The sequence below is a fragment of the Phaeoacremonium minimum genome (genome assembly GCF_000392275.1).
Source record: "Phaeoacremonium minimum UCRPA7 unplaced genomic scaffold PA7_03_scaffold_20, whole genome shotgun sequence".
In the NCBI taxonomy this organism is placed as follows: Eukaryota; Fungi; Ascomycota; class Sordariomycetes; order Togniniales; family Togniniaceae; genus Phaeoacremonium; species Phaeoacremonium minimum.
In genome coordinates, this window is record NW_006920927.1 from 63831 (window position 1) to 81558 (window position 17728).

Sequence of the window (17728 nt, forward strand, 5' to 3'; positions counted from 1 at the left end):
CTTGACAGATTGCATAGATTTTGTATTTCGTGCAATGGGAGGCGTTGTGCTTGCGGACGGCATGGTGTCTGGAATTTGGTCAGCAGCAATGGATGGGGGAGTTCGTCTATCTGGTCTCCGGGTTAGATAACCTTTGAGCGAAGCCTCGGTCCAGTGCATCACTTGTCGCGAAGCTTGCGGATAATTACTACGTCGAATTGAAGAGAATAGAACCGGCCCATATCAATTACAATGTCTATCCTATCCAAGATTCGTCAGTCCATCAAACCGAACATCTCGGTCACGTTCGCGACTTCAAGCTGATTCTATCGCTGTGCATGAACCACGCGGCTCAAAGAGCGGCTGCAAGTGGCTGATCATTGTCACATAGGCCCACCCTCGCCTGAGCATCGTGATACCGTCATTTATACGTTCTCATTCTGGGTATCCCTCCTTAAAATGACAAAAGTGTGGCTACAGAAGCTGGGAGTCGTAAATGCTGCGTGCATGGTAATGAAAAGCGAAGAGTAAAGGAGAAGCATAATTGTCCACCACACGTGAAGCAAAGGCTCTGAAGCATCCCCACAAAGGCTCCTTTATCTTGCGGAGGCTCGGCAGGTAGGGTAACAGCGCCGGAGGAGTGGTTGTCGCAGAAAAACTCGGAGACAAAGTCCACGGAGTATTTATATACCCACACCAAGCCGGAGAGTTGACCCTCGCTGGCTAAAGTGTCCTATTTTTTGGTTGGGGCGGGAGGCGTTTTGACATTGTTGGAGAGCCAGGCCAACCCTTCGAGCAGGCCCTCGCCTGTAGTCGCGCAACTAGGCACAACATACCAGATTTTGTCCTTGAGTTTGGAGAGCTGGAGGGCTTCGGTGACCTCCTGGGGTTTCATGGCTATCATCCGAATGGTTAGCTTACTGGCCATTTCGCTCGTAGAAGTGCTTTTGGGTGCCATGTGCCACATACCATTGTCCAGATCTTGTTTGTTGGCGAAGACGAGCAGCAGGCTGTCCTTCATCTCCCGGTCGTTTATGATGCGATGGAGCTCTTGTCGAGCTTCTTCCATTCTTGCCCGGTCAGAGGAATCGATTACGAAGATTAGACCTTGGGTGCCTGTTTGCAGGAGATTGTCAGCATACCAAATTGCCATCTTGAGTGTGCCTTATGGCCTAAATATTGGGATATATGCCCCAATTCGCAAGAGCGGTTTCCCAGGAGCAAATTTGGGGGAGACCTTGGGGACCACGTACCGCTGAAATAGTGCCTCCACAAGGGACGGATCTTATCTTGACCACCAACATCCCAGACGTTGAATTTGACATTCTTGTACGTGACAGTCTCGACGTTGAAGCCGACGGTGGGGATAGTAGTGACGTCCTGGCCCAGCTTGAGCTTGTAGAGGATGGTGGTCTTTCCGGCGGCATCAAGACCTAGCATGAGCAGGCGCATCTCCTTTGATCCGAAGATCTTGCCCATCATCTTGGATAATTGGCCTCCCATGATGAAGGCTGAGGAAGATCGAGGCGACGTTAAATGCTTGGCGAGGTTGCGATATCCAAGGGTTCCTCTGAAGCCTACAGTCTATTCCGCGCCGCGCTTATCCGGAGGGAATCGAGTCGGAATGGGACGGGAAAGATGGCTGGTTGTCTAGCGAGAGGAACTCGTAGCCGACTCGCGTGGAATTGCTTCAAGTCGGAAAGGACAATCGCGGAGTAGAGGCGGCTGTGCAGTTGAGAAGTTAGCTTGTTGCGATTGTTCAGCCTTGAAGGCCAGTACATGGAAGATGTGCGGAGATCAGGTGGATCGAGCTTCGAAATGAGACAATGAGGAAGATGGAGGCCGTATTTACCTAAAAGTATGTGTGTGTGTGTGCGTGTGTACGAAGCACGCGGTTAGGTAGATAGGCTTGGTAGGAGGTAAGTTAGGTTAGGCTCGAGATGCCCTCAAACACGATCGCCGTTGTTTCAACCGAGTACGACCGTGCTCACGGACCCCTGACGCCCTGTGTAGGTAATTCTGTCTAGGGTGTGGCGCTTCTGTACTGTACCTATTGAGGTGCCTTCTGGGAGTTCTGGACTACTTAGGTACTTTAGGTACCTATCTAGATACTGTACCACGGTACTGTAGGTATCTCTTGGGACTGGTTGGCCAGCGATAAGGTACCTGAGGCAGATGAGCGTGCTTGTACTGTACGTCAGGGATGGATGAGGTGCAGCTGCAGTTGTAAATGACTTGAGCAGGAAGGAAGCTCTTCTGTTTCGCTTGGTCGGTCGCTCGCTCCTGCTATACTGTAACCTGCAGGTGTATACTGGCTGTTGCCCCTGCCGAGATTCGCCTTGCGCTTTCCAAAAAGGCGCCCCTGCCCCCCGTTTTTCCTGCCACCTGTGGCCCCAGGCCAATGGGCTGTTTTAGCGACTCAGCACCCCCCGAAACCTCATCGGCTGCACCTGCAAGGTACGGCATTTAGCGCACACGTGCCGACCCAACAAGCAGCGAAATTGGTAAACGAGTTAACATTATGTGCCAAAGTACTAAGGCAGTGAGGTATCGAGGGTAGTATACCTAAGTACCGCGTAGGTGGGTAGGAGGCAGGACAAGTAATTAGGGGGAACCCCTTTCGCCCCTTTTATCGATTCCCACTCCTGAAAGGTGTCTCCTATCGCCTCCCTACCTACCCACCTATGTAAACTAAGTAGGTGAACCTTCAAGGTAGGCTAATCAGCTATCTGACTATTCCGTGTATCGGCAGCTCTCTGCGCAAACGTCTCTTGACAAATCCCACGGGGGACAAGAAACACATAAAAGCTTCCAAGGCGGACATTTCGAAAGCTGTGGCTGCATGTTCCCTTCGAGAAATTACCTATGCCTTTTAATCTATAAACCACCGGCTTGCACCTTGAGGCCCATTACCCCCAAAAACAAGCTCCAATCCATCAATCCCATCCGTGATGACCATCAAGAACCATGCCCCTAACGCCAATCATCTTCGAACTTTGGGCTGTACGCCGCATGGTGGACTATCACCTTTCACCAAGTTGATCTTTGGCTCAGGAGCAAGTGCTGCCCAAGTCAGGTTTGCCCCGCGAGGGCCGCTAATTGCTAATTCCGGTACTCGACCACGAAGCGTCTCTCCACGACCTGCAACGTCCCCGAATTCTCCTCTCCTTCGAACCGAAGGTTAACCTTGCCCGTGGCCGCATCGGTACCCATCACCTCTGCCTTGTAGAAAGTCGTACTATCGGGATACAGAGCGAGCACCGTCTTGCCCTTGTCAAGCTCCGACAACTCAGCACCTGCAGACGGGATGGGGATCATGCTGCTCGCACTCGTGCGATACTCCTGCCTCTGCTCTGGCGGGATATCAGGGTCTTCGTCTTTGACCTTGTATCGCCGAGACTTCCCTTCTCCCAGGACTTGCTGTACCTTGCCCAGATACCAATCCGTACTCTCGTTCGCCGTTGTCGGCTTTGGCTTGAACGCGACATCTTGGCCCTTGATGAAACTGACCTTGGATCTCTGGGCCGCGCCCGCACCGGGGAATTGCGGCTCAACGCTGTCCGCCTTGGCCGGCGTGTCCCGGTCCCCGCCACGAGGGGGCACGCTGTCACGGTTCCCCGAGCGATCGCTGGCTGTGCCACCAGAGCTGCCGCCGAGCTTGCGCGTGTGACCCCCGATGGGTGAGGGGATGGGCGAGTCGCCTGCGCCGTCAAAGTCGTAGAGGCTTGCGGGGTCCTTCTCCCGCTCCCGCTCTCGGTCTCTGGCACCAGCACGGCTGGCATTGCGGCCTGGCCCCGAATGGAGTGCGCCGGTGCGCGAAGATGCAGCCGCCGAGCCTGCAGCCGTCTCTGCGTCTTCCTTCCCCTTCTGCACGGCGCGCAGTATGGCCAGGTTGTCCCGGATGCTCTGTAGCTTGGCCACGGCTTGTTCTGAGTTGCGAACTCCTTTGCGCATGAGATCCTCGTACTTGCGCTCCTCGCTCTCGACATTCATAGTGCCCTTGTTCTTGGTCATGTACTCGTCTTGAGCGACGATGGAACGCGTGTTTTCGTTGCTTCCGTTGATCAAATCAACGGCGTCCTTGAGATCGTCCTTGGCCTGCTGCCACAGCGCAAACTCCTCGCCCTGCCCTCCGCCGTTTCGGTTGGGGCCGCGTGCATTGCGGCTGCGCTGGGAAGACATGGTCGGTCTGGGCGAGGTGACGTCTCGGTGCCTCGCAGACGATGGAGGCTTGTCCCTGTCGGGTGAGGTAGCCTGCGACCGGGGCTGGAAGCTTGTGGAGGCTGCCTTCTTGGAGGAGGGGGCGGGCGAGCCGGGGGTCTCGGAGTCGGCCCGGACGCGTGACGCCCTGGCAGCAGCAGCGGCGGCGGCGGCGGCGGCTCTGCTGGGGGAATCTGGGGCGATGGAGGCGGTAGGCGTGTTTCTCGAGGAGCTTCGTCGACTCCTACTCGGCTGGTCCCAGAAGGGTCCAAGTGAGCTCTCGAGATGGTCAGCCATGGCGGAAAGAAATGCAGCGGGGCGGAGGAGCCGCGTGATTTCTCGGATTCAGGTGGTGGTGGTGGTGGTGGTGGTGGTGGTGGTAATGGTGGTGGAAGAGGGAGGACGCGATGGTGAGAAATGAGCCGGCGCGAGAAGAAGCCGTCGCGGCGCCGATGACAGCAAGACGTGAGGTAGAGAGTAAGAGAGGGAAGAGAGGTAGTAGAAAGCGCATCGTTGACATACCGAACGAACAAAGGGGGGTCGTGCTCGTATCTCAAGGTAAAAGATGTGTGGTGAGTAGGAGGGTAGGTAAGAGTAAAGTGAGGTAGTCACCACCGATGGTTGTATAAAGCCTCGCCCCGCAGGCAGAGCAGGTAGGAGAGAGAGATGGGCAAGACCGAGTCAAGTCGAGTTAAGCCGAGACAACCTGAAGACAAGACAAGACAAGACAAGCCACAGGGTAAGGTGGGTAGTCGAATAGTAACCCGGGTAGAGGATGCGGTGGGATGCAACAAACGGCTAAGACAATCCAAGTGCCGACGACGACGACGACGATGATGATGACGGTGACAACTGATTTTGATGGATGAATGGACGGATCTGCGGCCAGGCACAGGAGCAAGAGTCAAATTCAAGATCAGATCCAAGCCAAGCCAAGTCAAATCAAGTCAAGTCAAGTCAAGTCCAGTCGATTCAATTCATTTTCAGGCATGAAGCATGAGCATGAGCATGAGCATGAACATGAGAAGAGACAAGATAGACGAGCCGGCGGGGAGGAGCTGACAGAGATTGAGTGAGTCTCTGCAAGTTCGAAGTGTGTGTCCAGGTGTGCGCAGGCTTATTGCTAGCCTCACGGCATAATGCCGTCTTCTCTCCTTCAGTCAATCAGTCAATCAGTCAATCCGTCAGTCCGTCAGTCCGTCACCTGGGCTGTCTATCCATACAGACGTCTGCAGGTCTTGTCTGGCATTGGATGGATGGATAGGTAGGTATAGGTAGGTAGGTAGGTAGGCTGGGGAAATGCAAGGGGACCTGGAAGTGGAGGGTAGGTAGGTAGTAGGTAGAGCGAGAGAGAGAGAGAGAAAGTGGAAGATTACCTAGGTACCTAGCTAAGTCTAAATGGACAGATTATGTAAGGGCTCCTGTAACCCTTCTAGCGCACCTGGGTACGGGCACTCGGATATCTAGGTACCTAGGTAGATACAGTGGGTGGCAATAAGTATTTGGCCAAAGTGAAGTACACTAATCTCGCTAACCACCTTAACTAAGCCTAATTTAACCAACCAAGCCTTTGACCTGACAACCAACAGATTTCCTACCTCCTTTTCTCTTTTCACCTTTACAATCATCAATATGACTCGAGGAAAGGAATTGTCTGTTCAGATATAATCATATATCTATAAGCTTTCTTCTCTTTACTATTCTTATTCTCAAATTCGTCAAATTCATCCGGAAATACCTTTAAGTACTATTAAATATACTATTCAAAATGAGAAGCTTCGACTCGATAACCAAACTAAATCATGATCCAAAAGACATCGAAAATTAACTAAAGAGTAAAGAGACTCAATCTACTATACTATAAAGTATGAGAATCCACATATTACCTACCAAGACCTTTTTACTTTAGTCGATAACGTTATTAAAGACCGATCTCTCTGCTACCTTCTATGCGAAATAAATAAGCGAAAATGGCGTCAACTGAAGAGACCACTCCTCACTGCCGAACATACAGCTGTAAGGCTTAGATGGGTACAACGTTATAGACACTTTACTAAAGCTGATTGAAGGAAAGTGAAGTGGAGTGACGAATATACTATAGAGAGAGAGGTAGGGAAAAGGCTTATTTAGACTTTTAATTATCTTTTATAATAGCTTTAATAGTATGACGTTCAAGAAGTGATATATAGTGAAAAAGGAGTGAAGAAGATGTTATAGGCTGCTTTTAGTTATGATTGTCGAACTGGCTTAATCTCTCTTGACGGTGATCTAGAAGCAAGAAGATAAGGTGTCTCTAGTTAGGTTATTAGTTGTCTTTATTCAGCTATTTTACCTAAGTTTCTTCACTCGAGAGATATCTTTATATATGACAACATACTAGTTCACACTGTCAGAATAGTGAAAAGAGTGTTGGAAGCTTTAGATAATATTGAAGTAATAGATTAGCCACCTTATTCACCTAATCTTAATCTAATTGAGAATATATAAGCTTTAATAAAGGCTGAGATATATCATAATTATCTAGAGTTAGAGACTGCTGATGATACTGAAGAGACACTTCTTTTGTTGGTTAAGGCTGCTTAAGAGGCCTAGCATTCAATTGAATAGTCAATACTTGACAATATTAGTGAGAATATGTCAAACAGAGTTGAGTTTGTTTTAAAAGCTGAAGGATGGTATACAAAGTACTAGATTAGGCTTAGTTAAGGTGGTTAGCGAGATTAGTGTACTTCACTTTGGCCAAATACTTATTGCCACCCACTGTACATGTAGTGAAAAAGCCTTAGGTAACGTACCTGGGTACCTAAAGCGGTGAGGATGGAGGGGCAGCACCACAACTCAAACCCCCATATAACGACCTACCTAGGTAGCCCTACGGTCGCCACCCCTCCCGAAGGTGAACAACCTTGGAAGATGGAGAGGGAAATAGGTACTCTAACAGATCCATGGCGGATGCAGCCTCCCCTGGCGATCCAATTGGCCTTCAAGGATTTGCATCAACCTGAAGACGCTGCAAAGGCTCTGTTGGATGGCCGTACATGTACATTACCTTAGGTACCTAAGGTAGGCAGGCAGGCAGGCAGGCAGGCAATCTACCCCGAGCCTCCAGGGCTGAGCTCCTAACCTATCCAGTGAGGGCGCGAGTACTGTAGGTGGAGGTGGTTGTCGGGTGCGGGGCTTACACCAGTAAAATGCGCTGGAATAGACCTCAGGTATGGCCTGTTCTGTTCTGCGCACCTGTGACGTCGAGAAAACCTCCCCTCAACACCAAAGCAAGCATCCGCCGCCTTTCCTCACATCTCACGATCTGCTGTACCTCTGAATATACCACCACCGCCTTCTCCTCCTCGCCTCCTCGCCTCCTCCCTCGCTGACTTCCTTGGGAGTAGTGCTCAGGGACTGAATTGCTCACTCTACGGAGGGCTCGCTCTCCCACCGATCGCCAGGCGTTCCAACCTGAGGAATTCCACACGAATCAAAAAACACAACCACAAGATCAGAAACACAAACACACACACACACAATGCAGGTGCCCCTCATTCGACTCCAGTGCGGCGTCAACTCCTACGACTGGGGCAAGAAGGGCAGCTCCTCGGCGGCTGCCAGATTCGCCGCTGCCACGCCGGCCCCCGACTTCTCCATCCAGGATGGTAGACCCTACGCCGAGGTATGTCTGGCGGCCTGGCTGGAACTCCATGCTTCCTCTCCCCTCCCCCAAGGTTCACGAGCTGACCGCCATTGGCCCCCATCATATAGCTCTGGATGGGCACTCATCCCTCCAACCCCTCCAAAGACCTGACCACCGGCCGGACGCTGCTCGACCTCGTCCAGGACAATCAGGCCCTGCTCTCACGGCCCACTGTCGCTCGCTACGGAAAGAAGCTGCCCTTCCTCTTCAAGATCCTCTCCATCGACAAGGCCCTCTCCATTCAGGCACACCCCAACAAGAAGCTTGCCGAGCAGCTGCACGCCCGTGACCCCAAGAACTACCCCGATGACAACCACAAGCCAGAGATGGCCATTGCCATCACTGAGTTCGAAGGCCTGTGCGGGTTTCGTCCGCTGGGCGAGATAGCGCACTTCCTGGAGCACATTCCTGCCCTGCGAGAGTTTGTCGGAGAGGAGGAGTCCAAGGCCTTCATCGACACCGTCAAAGCTCATGCCGACAACAACGATGGCTCCACAGAGGCAGCATCAAGCAATAAAAAGGCCCTCCAGAAGGCGTTCGGCGCCCTCATGTCCCGGCCCCAGTCGGCCCTCGAGTCTGCCACCAAGGCACTTGTCGAGTCTGCTGCCGATAGCTCGTCATTCGCAGGGGGCGGTGTTGCGTCTACCCCGGCTGCTACACTTTCTGAACTGGTGACCCGTCTACATGGCCAGTTTGGAGCCGACTATGGCCTATTTGTTCTCTTCTTCTGCAATTATGTCACCATGTCCCCCGGCGAGGCTCTCTACTTAGGTGCCGATGACATCCACGCCTACATCTCCGGCGACATCGTCGAGTGCATGGCGGCGAGCGACAATGTCGTCAGAGCAGGGTTCACTCCCAAGTTCAAGGATGTCGACACCCTGGTCTCCATGCTAACATACAACTACGCCCCTATCGAGGAGCAAAAAATGCATCCCACCGAGTACCCGTATGCTACGCTGAACCGCGCCGCCTATAGCTCCGGCAGTGCCACCGTGCTCTATGACCCCCCGATCGATGAGTTCTCCGTTGTGCGGACTGTGTTACGCGGCGAGGGTGCTAAGGCGACATTCGATCCCCTCGACGGGCCATCTATCATCATCTGCACATCAGGCCAAGGAACAATCTCCGTAGGGCCGACGAGCCAAGAGGTCAAGGAAGGATATGTTTTCTTTGTCGGTGCAACCGCCGAGGTGGTGCTCGAATCAGGGGTAAGCGGCGAGGACGAGGAGTTCGTGACTTTTAAAGCATACTGTGAAGTCGAAGACCACAGCAACGGCGCATAGGTGACTCAAAGTAATAAAATGGAGCGTGAGCATGACATTGCTGCCCGGAAACATCCGTGGCTTATGGGAAGATATACTAGATACCACAATTTGAGCGCTACTCGGACCGGTCGCGCTGCATCGGCGGACTTACAAGAATTTTGGACCTGCAATCGAAGCCCCTTGATCGTGTCCTTGACAGCTTTTTGATTACCCACCTCAGCGACTACCCAAGACAGTTCGGGAGACTGTAGGTGACTGATCTGATATACCGAACAGCACTGACCTATTGAGTTAATTACTGAATTATCGAGAATATGCTGGATCATCTATGCGCCTTTTTCCCCCTTTTCCTGCCCTAATCTATAATACACGCCTCCTCTGACTAATGCTACCTTTTGTAATATGGATCGAGTCCATCTTTATGTCCCCTTTGCCACATTTATCAGCAACAGCCGCCCACAGGTGTTGCGACGAATTGCTCTCGTGGAAGATCACGGATCTTTTTATCTTCTTCAAAATCCCGCCAGACACGCATGGCTGTCTCGCTGCTAGAAAGTATGTCCCATCCGACAACGCTCATACCCTTCGCGGCGGCAAGGCATCGGTCATGCGCTTCCCTAGTCCCTGCATATGCCGTAAAACCGGGCGTGTGATTGTATGAGCCGGACTTAGCAGGTATACCCACGTAGGCATGAAAGGCAGGGCATTCATAGCTGACATTGCCTTTCGTATATTAGCTTCGTCCAATGGAGCACACATATTACACTTTGGCGGATTACCTTGATCAGTCGAGCCAGGTACTGGGCTCGCATTGAAATCACACTTAACTTTCCACCCAATACTGTTCATGGCCGATGCGTATAATGTGCATATCGTCTTATTTGGCCGCACATCCGCATAGCTGTTGATCCTGTTTCCAAATTAGTGAACTGTTATCGAATCCAAGACATAAACCAAGGCTATCTTCTCACATCTCATAGTCAACACTGCACCCGGTCTGAAGTGCTGCTCCATCAAAGCACCCCTTCGCTCGATCGACGAGATCGCTGGCAGACTTTAGAGTTGGACTTCGTACATAGTAGTCCAATGCAGCATGAGCAGTAATGATGTTCGGCCGTGTGCCTCCTTGCGCGATGATGCCATGTATCCTCTCATCAGGGCGGATCTGTTGACGCAGGGCGCTTATGCCGTTATAAGCCAGGACCACTGCATCAAGGGCGTTGACACCTTGCCAGGGATTCATAGCGGCATGGGCCGCTTTGCCGGTGTATCGAATCGAAAACTTGCAGTTGGCCAACGTGGGCATGTATGCGTCCCCTGTGAAACCGGCACTCGTCTCCTCGGGTCCAGGATGTGTCATGAGACAGGCATCAATATCCCTGAACGCGCCAGCCTCTATGAGCTTCAGCTTACCTCCACCGCCCTCCTCTGCAGGTGTGCCAATGAGGCGGACACGGCCCTCGATGCCATAAGTCTTTATTGCTTCTGCTAGTCCCAGAAACGCCCCAATGGACATCATGGCAATGAGATTGTGACCACATGCATGTCCAATATCTGGTAGAGCATCATACTCCGCGTTGAAAGCTACTACATGACCTCCTGAGCCGTACTCAGCCATAAATGATGTCTCGAGACCGAAAGCATGTCTTTGGACGATATATCCAAGGGATTCAAGGAAATCAGCGATGTTGTCATGCGCTTTGAATTCTGCATACCCCAGTTCGGGGTTCTTGTGAATCTAGATGGTAAATGAGATATCTGCTACACTGTTGCGAAGACATATTGTGCTATTTCAGTGGCTTCACGAGTGTACACACCTTCTGATTGATTTCATACAAAGCTTCATTGTGTGTCTCAATTGATTGCACAATGGCTTTGCTTGGGTCTTCATTTTTCTCTCGCGGAGCTATTGCGCCCCCTTGAGCCGTGGTGTGAATAATTGTCATCGTAGCTAGGAAAAAATCAATAGTGCCGTCAGGATATGATGCTGGGTCGTGTCTCCTAAGTGCACATGAAGTACGACAACCAAATACGTCTATTGGAACAGTGCCGATGTAGTAGGGTCGTTGTAGGTCGTTACCCGAGACTCTCTAGAATGGTGTCAAGTCAACTGTCCCAGCTCTCGGTCCGACCACCCTGCTTAGTACTGAGGATGAGTACTATTCGGCAGCAAAACGCGGGGAACGCGATACGACGGCATTGACCCACTCAGCCCTTGATGTCAAGTCTTGTCTTACAGTAAGTGAACAACAGCACGATAAGGAAAGATAGTAGCGCAAACTAAGATGCAGGTTGGTGTACTAAGTCGTGTTGTGTGGGGCCAGGACTCCGAGAAACCGATTGTTAAGGAACGGGAACTTTGTAGAAAGGCTCAAGATTAGAGACAAGAGTGGAAAAAGCTGCTTTTTGCTGAAATATCACAATTTTGAAGGCATATGGCTTCAATAGTTCAATCAACACAGGTACCAATCTTGCAAAATGCCAACAACACGCGTTTCCTTGTCGGCTATAGCAACCTACTCATCGTGAACAACAACGCAGATAGATGAGGAAAGCTAAACGTCGAAAAGACAGGCATAATACTGATGAGATGTAAAATTCTCGGTTAAGGGTTGTCTTCTCAATGATAATACACTATGCTCTTATATTATCTAAACGTTATATAAGTTTTCGACGGGGTTGTCTTAAGCTAATAATGTTTCACTCCTGCAAGCTTTAGTAGCTTGTCCGTCATCTCAGGTTTCTCGAGTGGCTCCTCGCGATCTCGTGGATCTCATGTTCCATCAGGTAGAATTGTCATCTCGTCTCTTATTCGGATACTGTCATGTGGCCAATGAGTGGTTCCGCCATACTTGCCAAATACTTGTGCCTTGATAGCAAGCGTTTCGGTTGTTGCCAGCCTCGCAGGTGAGTAAGCCGCATATATGACTGTCCGGATAGTATTGCTAGACTTGGATGGCTACGAGCCGTAGTGGACAGTCCGGCTGTCCCATACAATGAGGTCGCCAACGTCAGCACAGACCTTGTGCGGATGGAGACCTTTCCCTTGAAACCATGAGAGTTCCACTTCATTCAGAATATCGAGGTCTTGACTTGGCCATCTTGACTTCTCATTTTGTGAGTCAAGCCATTCATCATGTAGCAGATGGGACCGAGGATATACGACTAGTCCGCCATCCTCTGGCCCCGCAGTTGAAAGGTTGATGATCCCTTGCATACACTGTAGACCTCGACGGAGTGGACTTTGGTCGACGTGCTCCTAGACCTTCAAACGGTCGACATCTTTACGGTTAGCAAACGTAATGTTTAAGCTGTCGAAACTAACTAGTAGCTCGTCAGTGCCCCAAAATTTGGTAAACGCATCCAGGACCCCGGGCTCCATTCGAGCATCCTACATGAACTTCTCGTGTGCAACTCGGTTTCCCTTTTCTTGTTTCATTAATCTGACGTTCTCATTTAGGGGCTTTTTCTCCTCTTCGGCGGGCTGACTGTGTTTTGGTCACTTATCACCTTCTTTCTCATTCCAGATAGTCCAATAACTGCCCGCTTCCTGTCCGACGGTTACCGATATAGGGCCATTGAACGAGTCCAAGACAACTTGACAGGCATCAAGAATCATCATTGGAAATGGGCTCAGGTTCGAGAGGCTCTCATAGATCCCAAGACATGGTTCTTGGTTCTTTTCCAGCTCTCTCAGAATATTCCGAATTGTGTTGGAACGGTAAATACTACCCCTCTCCTTCTAGTCAAACCCAGTGATAATGAATATTGCCTCTTGGATGAACGAAAGACTGAACGGCACCTAGTTCGCATCAATCATCGTCAACGGCTTCGATTTCTCGACATTTGACACGTTGCTGGTTCAAATGATTGGCACTGGCTTTCAAATTGGTTTTGTCGCGATGTCCGCTTTCGACAGTACGTGTTTCAAGAATACGCGCACGCTCTGGATGGCCTTCATGAGCCTCATTGCTCCTGTTGGAGCCATCATGATGCGTCAAATTGACCCGGATCTGATCTGGGCCCGATCTATGGGCTATTGTCTTATTTTTGCATTCTCGGCAAACTTTCCTCTGACTATGGCTATGGTTATTTCGAACACATTTGGGTTCACTAAAAAAAACGACGACAACTGCTCTAGTATGTCTTTTACGGGATCCTTTGAAGTGCAGGCTAATTGAACCAGGTCCTCATTGCATACTGTCTAGGGAACATCATCGGACCTCAATTGATGTTTGCCCGTGAAGCACCGGGTTATCCCTCTGGGTTCATTGCCATCGTGGTGTGTCTTGCCTCGAGCATTATTATTATCATTGCTCTGGGTTGCTATCTCATCTGGGAGAACAACAAGCGTGACCAGCAGGGAGAGGTTCCCGCTTTTGTCGAGGTTGATGGCGTTCAGGTTCCAATAGGCGTCCTCAACCTCCTTGACAAAACTGACCGGGAACTGTATCAATTCAGGTATGTGTACTAGCTTGCCGTAAAAGTTTGCTATTGGTGGCATCCTTTGGGCCTGAGTTGGTGTGTCACTCCTCCAAAATAGGCGAGTTAGAGAGCAAGCTATGGACAAAATAATGAGACCACACATCATATTCTTAGTATATCTCTAGAAATCCGTCTGATATCTGACAAGCAGATGTGTATATAGCTATCCAGTGACAATTGTTCAAGGACAACCAACGTTATACTTATCTAGTAGTACGAGGAGAATAGACTAATTAGTGTTTATTGCCCCTTTAAACAGAGTATTGCTTTGCTTGGACACTGCGTGCTTTCTGTCGATTGCCTAAAGAGGCATTCTTGCTTCGTTTTGAAATTTTAGGCTGGCGAGAGATCTAACAAAGGTAATTCGGAATTGAAAAACTAGAAACAGACGGCGTCGCTCATGATGAAAACGTTTTCATTCGTGACAAAATGCCTTGATTATTCAGATGCTATTAACCTATTGTAGTACTACACCACTGTAATCTTTCCCAAGTAAAACCTCCCAGTCCACTGCCTCTTGGCCTTCATTGATCTGCTTCCACACGGTATCTAATAGCCTATGGGCACCGGCGATATTACCAGTGCCGATGTTACCCTCTAGGATGCTCAGTCGATACACAATGCGAAGCCACTCGGATTTCAGTGTTGCGGATACCCCAGCCATGAACAATGGAAAGAGAAACTGAATATCAAAGGTGGAACCTGGTCTAATGCGAGACACTGCCGATAAAATATTGTCTAAGGCTTCTTGATTTTCCTGAGAATGTATGAAGTCTCTATAACAAACGTATTGGAGCCAGATAAAACAACCCCATCGCACAGCCTGTGCTGCAGAGACTGCTTCTCGGAGAGCCCAGCTAACGTCAAGTGTTTCTGGAGGTGTCCAGCCCCGGAGGTAAGTTTCGATGATCTCAGCCTGTGAAATGAAGGCAAAATCATGATCAGGTGAGGCATTCCGGCTGGAGGGTTGAATGGCTAGCTGGTTAGTAGACTTCAAGCAGCCGTACAAATCTTCAGCAAGCCCGAGTAGCGGGTGTATCTCAACCTGTAGGTCTGAATTTAATGCAAGGGAATGCTCTTTTTCTAGGACTCAAGGGACCTTATCAGATGTTATGATCGCCATGGAGCAAGGACGCTCATATAGCTGAAACAAAAATCTCGATTGTATGTCGGCGCCCATCGGGGATTCAATAATGGCTTTTGCTCCATACAAGTGGAGGATCCACTTGCGTGAGTTTCCTTGGCAGATCTATAGGTTTCGGCGTCAATGAACCATCCGAGATCACATGTAGGGTGTCGAGAGAAGAGACTTTATGACGGAGCTGGAGCGGATAGCTTACTTCTAATAGACACAACAGAAGAGTAGCTGCTAGTGCGTTATTCGTGGTAATATGTGTTTGAAACTCTTGTTTGAGATAATGGAGAGCCAGAGTCTTTTGATTGAACAAGGTGTCTTCAAAGACAGGATACATCCTACACAGGTGTTGAGCTGTTAAGGCGAGTAAGGCGTGCCGCACGGAAAGATTAACTAGCGCCATTGGCAGAATCTCAAGCAAGAATGGATTACGATCATCGTTGACGACAACTAACGCCCTAGAAACGACTTGAAGGAAATGATTTAGCAGATGCTGCTCTGTCGGATGCCATTGCGCAATGACCGTCGGTTCGACTCCATTGAAGTTCTGTAGTACTGGATCAACATGAATAGCAGTCGCCAGTCCCAACAAAGGGTTTCGGTGCCGCATGGCTTTCGTCCAGTAGGGCAACCCAGTCGAGATATTCCCTGGTAAATAAAACCCGGGAGTTTGGGGGAGCATGCTGAGACTCGGAATGGCTGGGTGGCGATTGACCTTCCTGGACGCTAGGTTTTGATGTTTCGGAGACCTGAAGCAACTGTGGCCGACGTGTCGACGACGAGGACCTCGCGGAACATATGAGGCCCAATCTATAACATTCTCCGCAGATAGGAAAGACCTTATCGCATTTTTTCCGCCTAAGATATGTGATGGGATAAGGTCAAGAAGCCTGGAAAGAATCCAGTACCGGTGGCCATATCTTGTGAGGCAGCTCAAGCATCCGTTTGAGGAGTTGTTATGTTTAGCCCGTGTTGAAATGGCTGGCGTACCATTTCGAGCAGATGCTCCTCGAGGCGGCAGGGCCCCTTCAAAAGAGCATACAGGGGATAACCCTAAAGACTTTGGAGTTAGATAGCTAGATCAGGCGGGTTCGATAGCTTTACCCACTTGCACAACGTGAACATGGGCTTGTCTTGCTACAAGCCGACTTGATAGTGGCACAAGATGTACAAGCGGAGCGAGGGCGTGGGGCGTGGCATAGCCGAGATGGAAACACCTCAGAATCGCTTCGACGTCATGTTAACTCTCGCAATAAAAAGGAGAAATCAAGATAACAAGCACAATACAAGGCCCTTTCTGCATCAACAGCAGCGAATGAAGGGAAGCCAAGCTTGAGAAGTTGATGGAAGCACTAGTCTGCGGTAGATCAGCACAGGGATAAGTCACGTGATTAGTGTCGCCTACCACCTAACCCCTTTTTCAGGGGCGTGGTCACCACTTTTGGTGGTATATACTGAACAAAACTATTCCCATAGACTTTGGTCAAGACTGTATGATATGAATTGGAATTGGTATGTACAAATGATCATGGTATATCAGCTACAATTAGCCTGCAATCACACGCACTCGACGTGATTGCTATGCTGATGCCTGTGAAGAGGCAAGGTCTCAAAGGTCTATCGTAAGTTTTTTAAAACAATACAGCATGATGTGTCTATGCATACAGTCGTGGATCTTCAACCTAGAACATTTCACTATTGTTCGAGTTAACAAGAGAACAGCTACTGCATGGTCATAGCCGCCCACGTTTGGAGAAAGCTAGGCTAGTCATGCAGGCGAAGACTCTCAACTCAATATTGAACGATGTACCAGCATATAGCTCGCTGTTTTTGCCGACATGGCCCACGAAATGTGAGACTCGAGCAGTTTGTTTCCTTCCTTTCTGTCTTATACGATCTGCGCCACCTTATGATGAATTCCCACGTTTTCTCGCTAACCGGAATGACCCAATTAATGCACCGTATTAAGCTACCAATTGGAATGAGGTGTTTTTTGTTGGTAAATTTTGAAAAGATGAGCACACTTTATTGAATAGAGACCGTTTTGTGTAGATGCCGTTGGGAAAAGAACACGCTAGGTCAAACCAAACCCATTGCTGTGCAAGCTACGTGTGCCGCTGATACCAGACACTCATGGATTATTAATTAATTTACCGAAGAGCCTGTTGTGGTGTCTGATTCTGTAAGAAGCAGGGTTGTCCGAGCTGCACAGTCGAAATTGATTTGAAAAGGACGACGAAGACTGAAACTTGAAACCTTCTGCTTTGTATTTGGCCGCAGGCTGCTTGTGGCGGTCTTTGATACAGATTCAAAGAGTTGCAAGTGAGAGTTTGACCATGGCAGTCAATAGCCATATTGAAGCGCAGTGAAATGACGTTCAAGAAAATGAAGTCGAACCGATTTATGCGTCTTTCTTGTACACACCGAGTATTGCCCGAAAGACAAGAGACCAATACTCATGAAGATCTGCCAGAGTGATTAGGTTGATATGATCGAGGAGGACTGCCCCTAGCCCATAGCCGCGCGGTCTGGAGTCAGCGCACGCAGGGGTTCCTCGGCGACGGAAGTAAATTTCCAAGCCAACGCTATAACCCCAAGTCCACACCTATTTGCTCCTCCTCCTGGCAGCCACAAGAGCCACACTCGCCTCGTTAAAGATGAAGAGATTGTTCGAAACGAGGACGGAAGGAGAGGAAGATCAGCGGCGGGTAGCTACAACAGAGCGGCGGCTATCCGTTGCTGTCCCACCTCCGTTGCCTGGAGAGCTTGGGCCACTTCCCGTATAGCCTACAGAAGTTGTTCCGCCGGACACAGGCGCGGCAGCATGTTGAAGTGTACGGTTTGCCGAGTCGGCCGCTCCTTCGTTCGGCACGTATCCTTGTCCAGCTGTCAGGTCTCCTGACGTGGCGCGAGATGAAAGCCCCGATACAGAAACCCGTCGAACAGATGCACCACCGCCACTGTATGTGTATC

The 17728-nt window shown here is 49.9% G+C and overlaps 4 protein-coding genes across 4 annotated transcripts; 1 reads left to right on the top strand and 3 right to left on the bottom strand.

Annotated features, from left to right (window-relative positions):
* Window positions 1–158: 158 nt before the first annotated feature.
* On the bottom strand, window positions 159–1458 carry UCRPA7_260 (putative adp-ribosylation factor 6 protein; the record flags this gene model as incomplete). Its single annotated transcript, XM_007912857.1, has 4 exons — window positions 159–240; window positions 816–876; window positions 949–1095; window positions 1233–1458. The coding sequence occupies 4 exons, from the start codon at window positions 1456–1458 to the stop codon at window positions 159–161; spliced, it is 516 nt and encodes a 171-aa protein (XP_007911048.1).
* Window positions 1459–3081: 1623 nt separating this feature from the next.
* UCRPA7_261 (putative saga complex subunit sgf29 protein) lies at window positions 3082–4161 on the bottom strand (the record flags this gene model as incomplete). Its single annotated transcript, XM_007912858.1, has 1 exon — window positions 3082–4161. The coding sequence occupies one exon, from the start codon at window positions 4159–4161 to the stop codon at window positions 3082–3084; it is 1080 nt and encodes a 359-aa protein (XP_007911049.1).
* Window positions 4162–7702: 3541 nt separating this feature from the next.
* UCRPA7_262 (putative mannose-6-phosphate isomerase protein) lies at window positions 7703–9153 on the top strand (the record flags this gene model as incomplete). The annotated part of the gene is made up of 2 exons (XM_007912859.1): window positions 7703–7846; window positions 7936–9153. 2 exons carry the CDS (start codon window positions 7703–7705, stop codon window positions 9151–9153), a joined length of 1362 nt encoding a protein of 453 aa, XP_007911050.1.
* Window positions 9154–10102: 949 nt separating this feature from the next.
* Window positions 10103–10651, bottom strand: UCRPA7_263 (putative metal-dependent amidase aminoacylase carboxypeptidase protein; the record flags this gene model as incomplete). Its single annotated transcript, XM_007912860.1, has 1 exon — window positions 10103–10651. The coding sequence occupies one exon, from the start codon at window positions 10649–10651 to the stop codon at window positions 10103–10105; it is 549 nt and encodes a 182-aa protein (XP_007911051.1).
* Between the last annotated feature and the right edge of the window lie 7077 nt (window positions 10652–17728).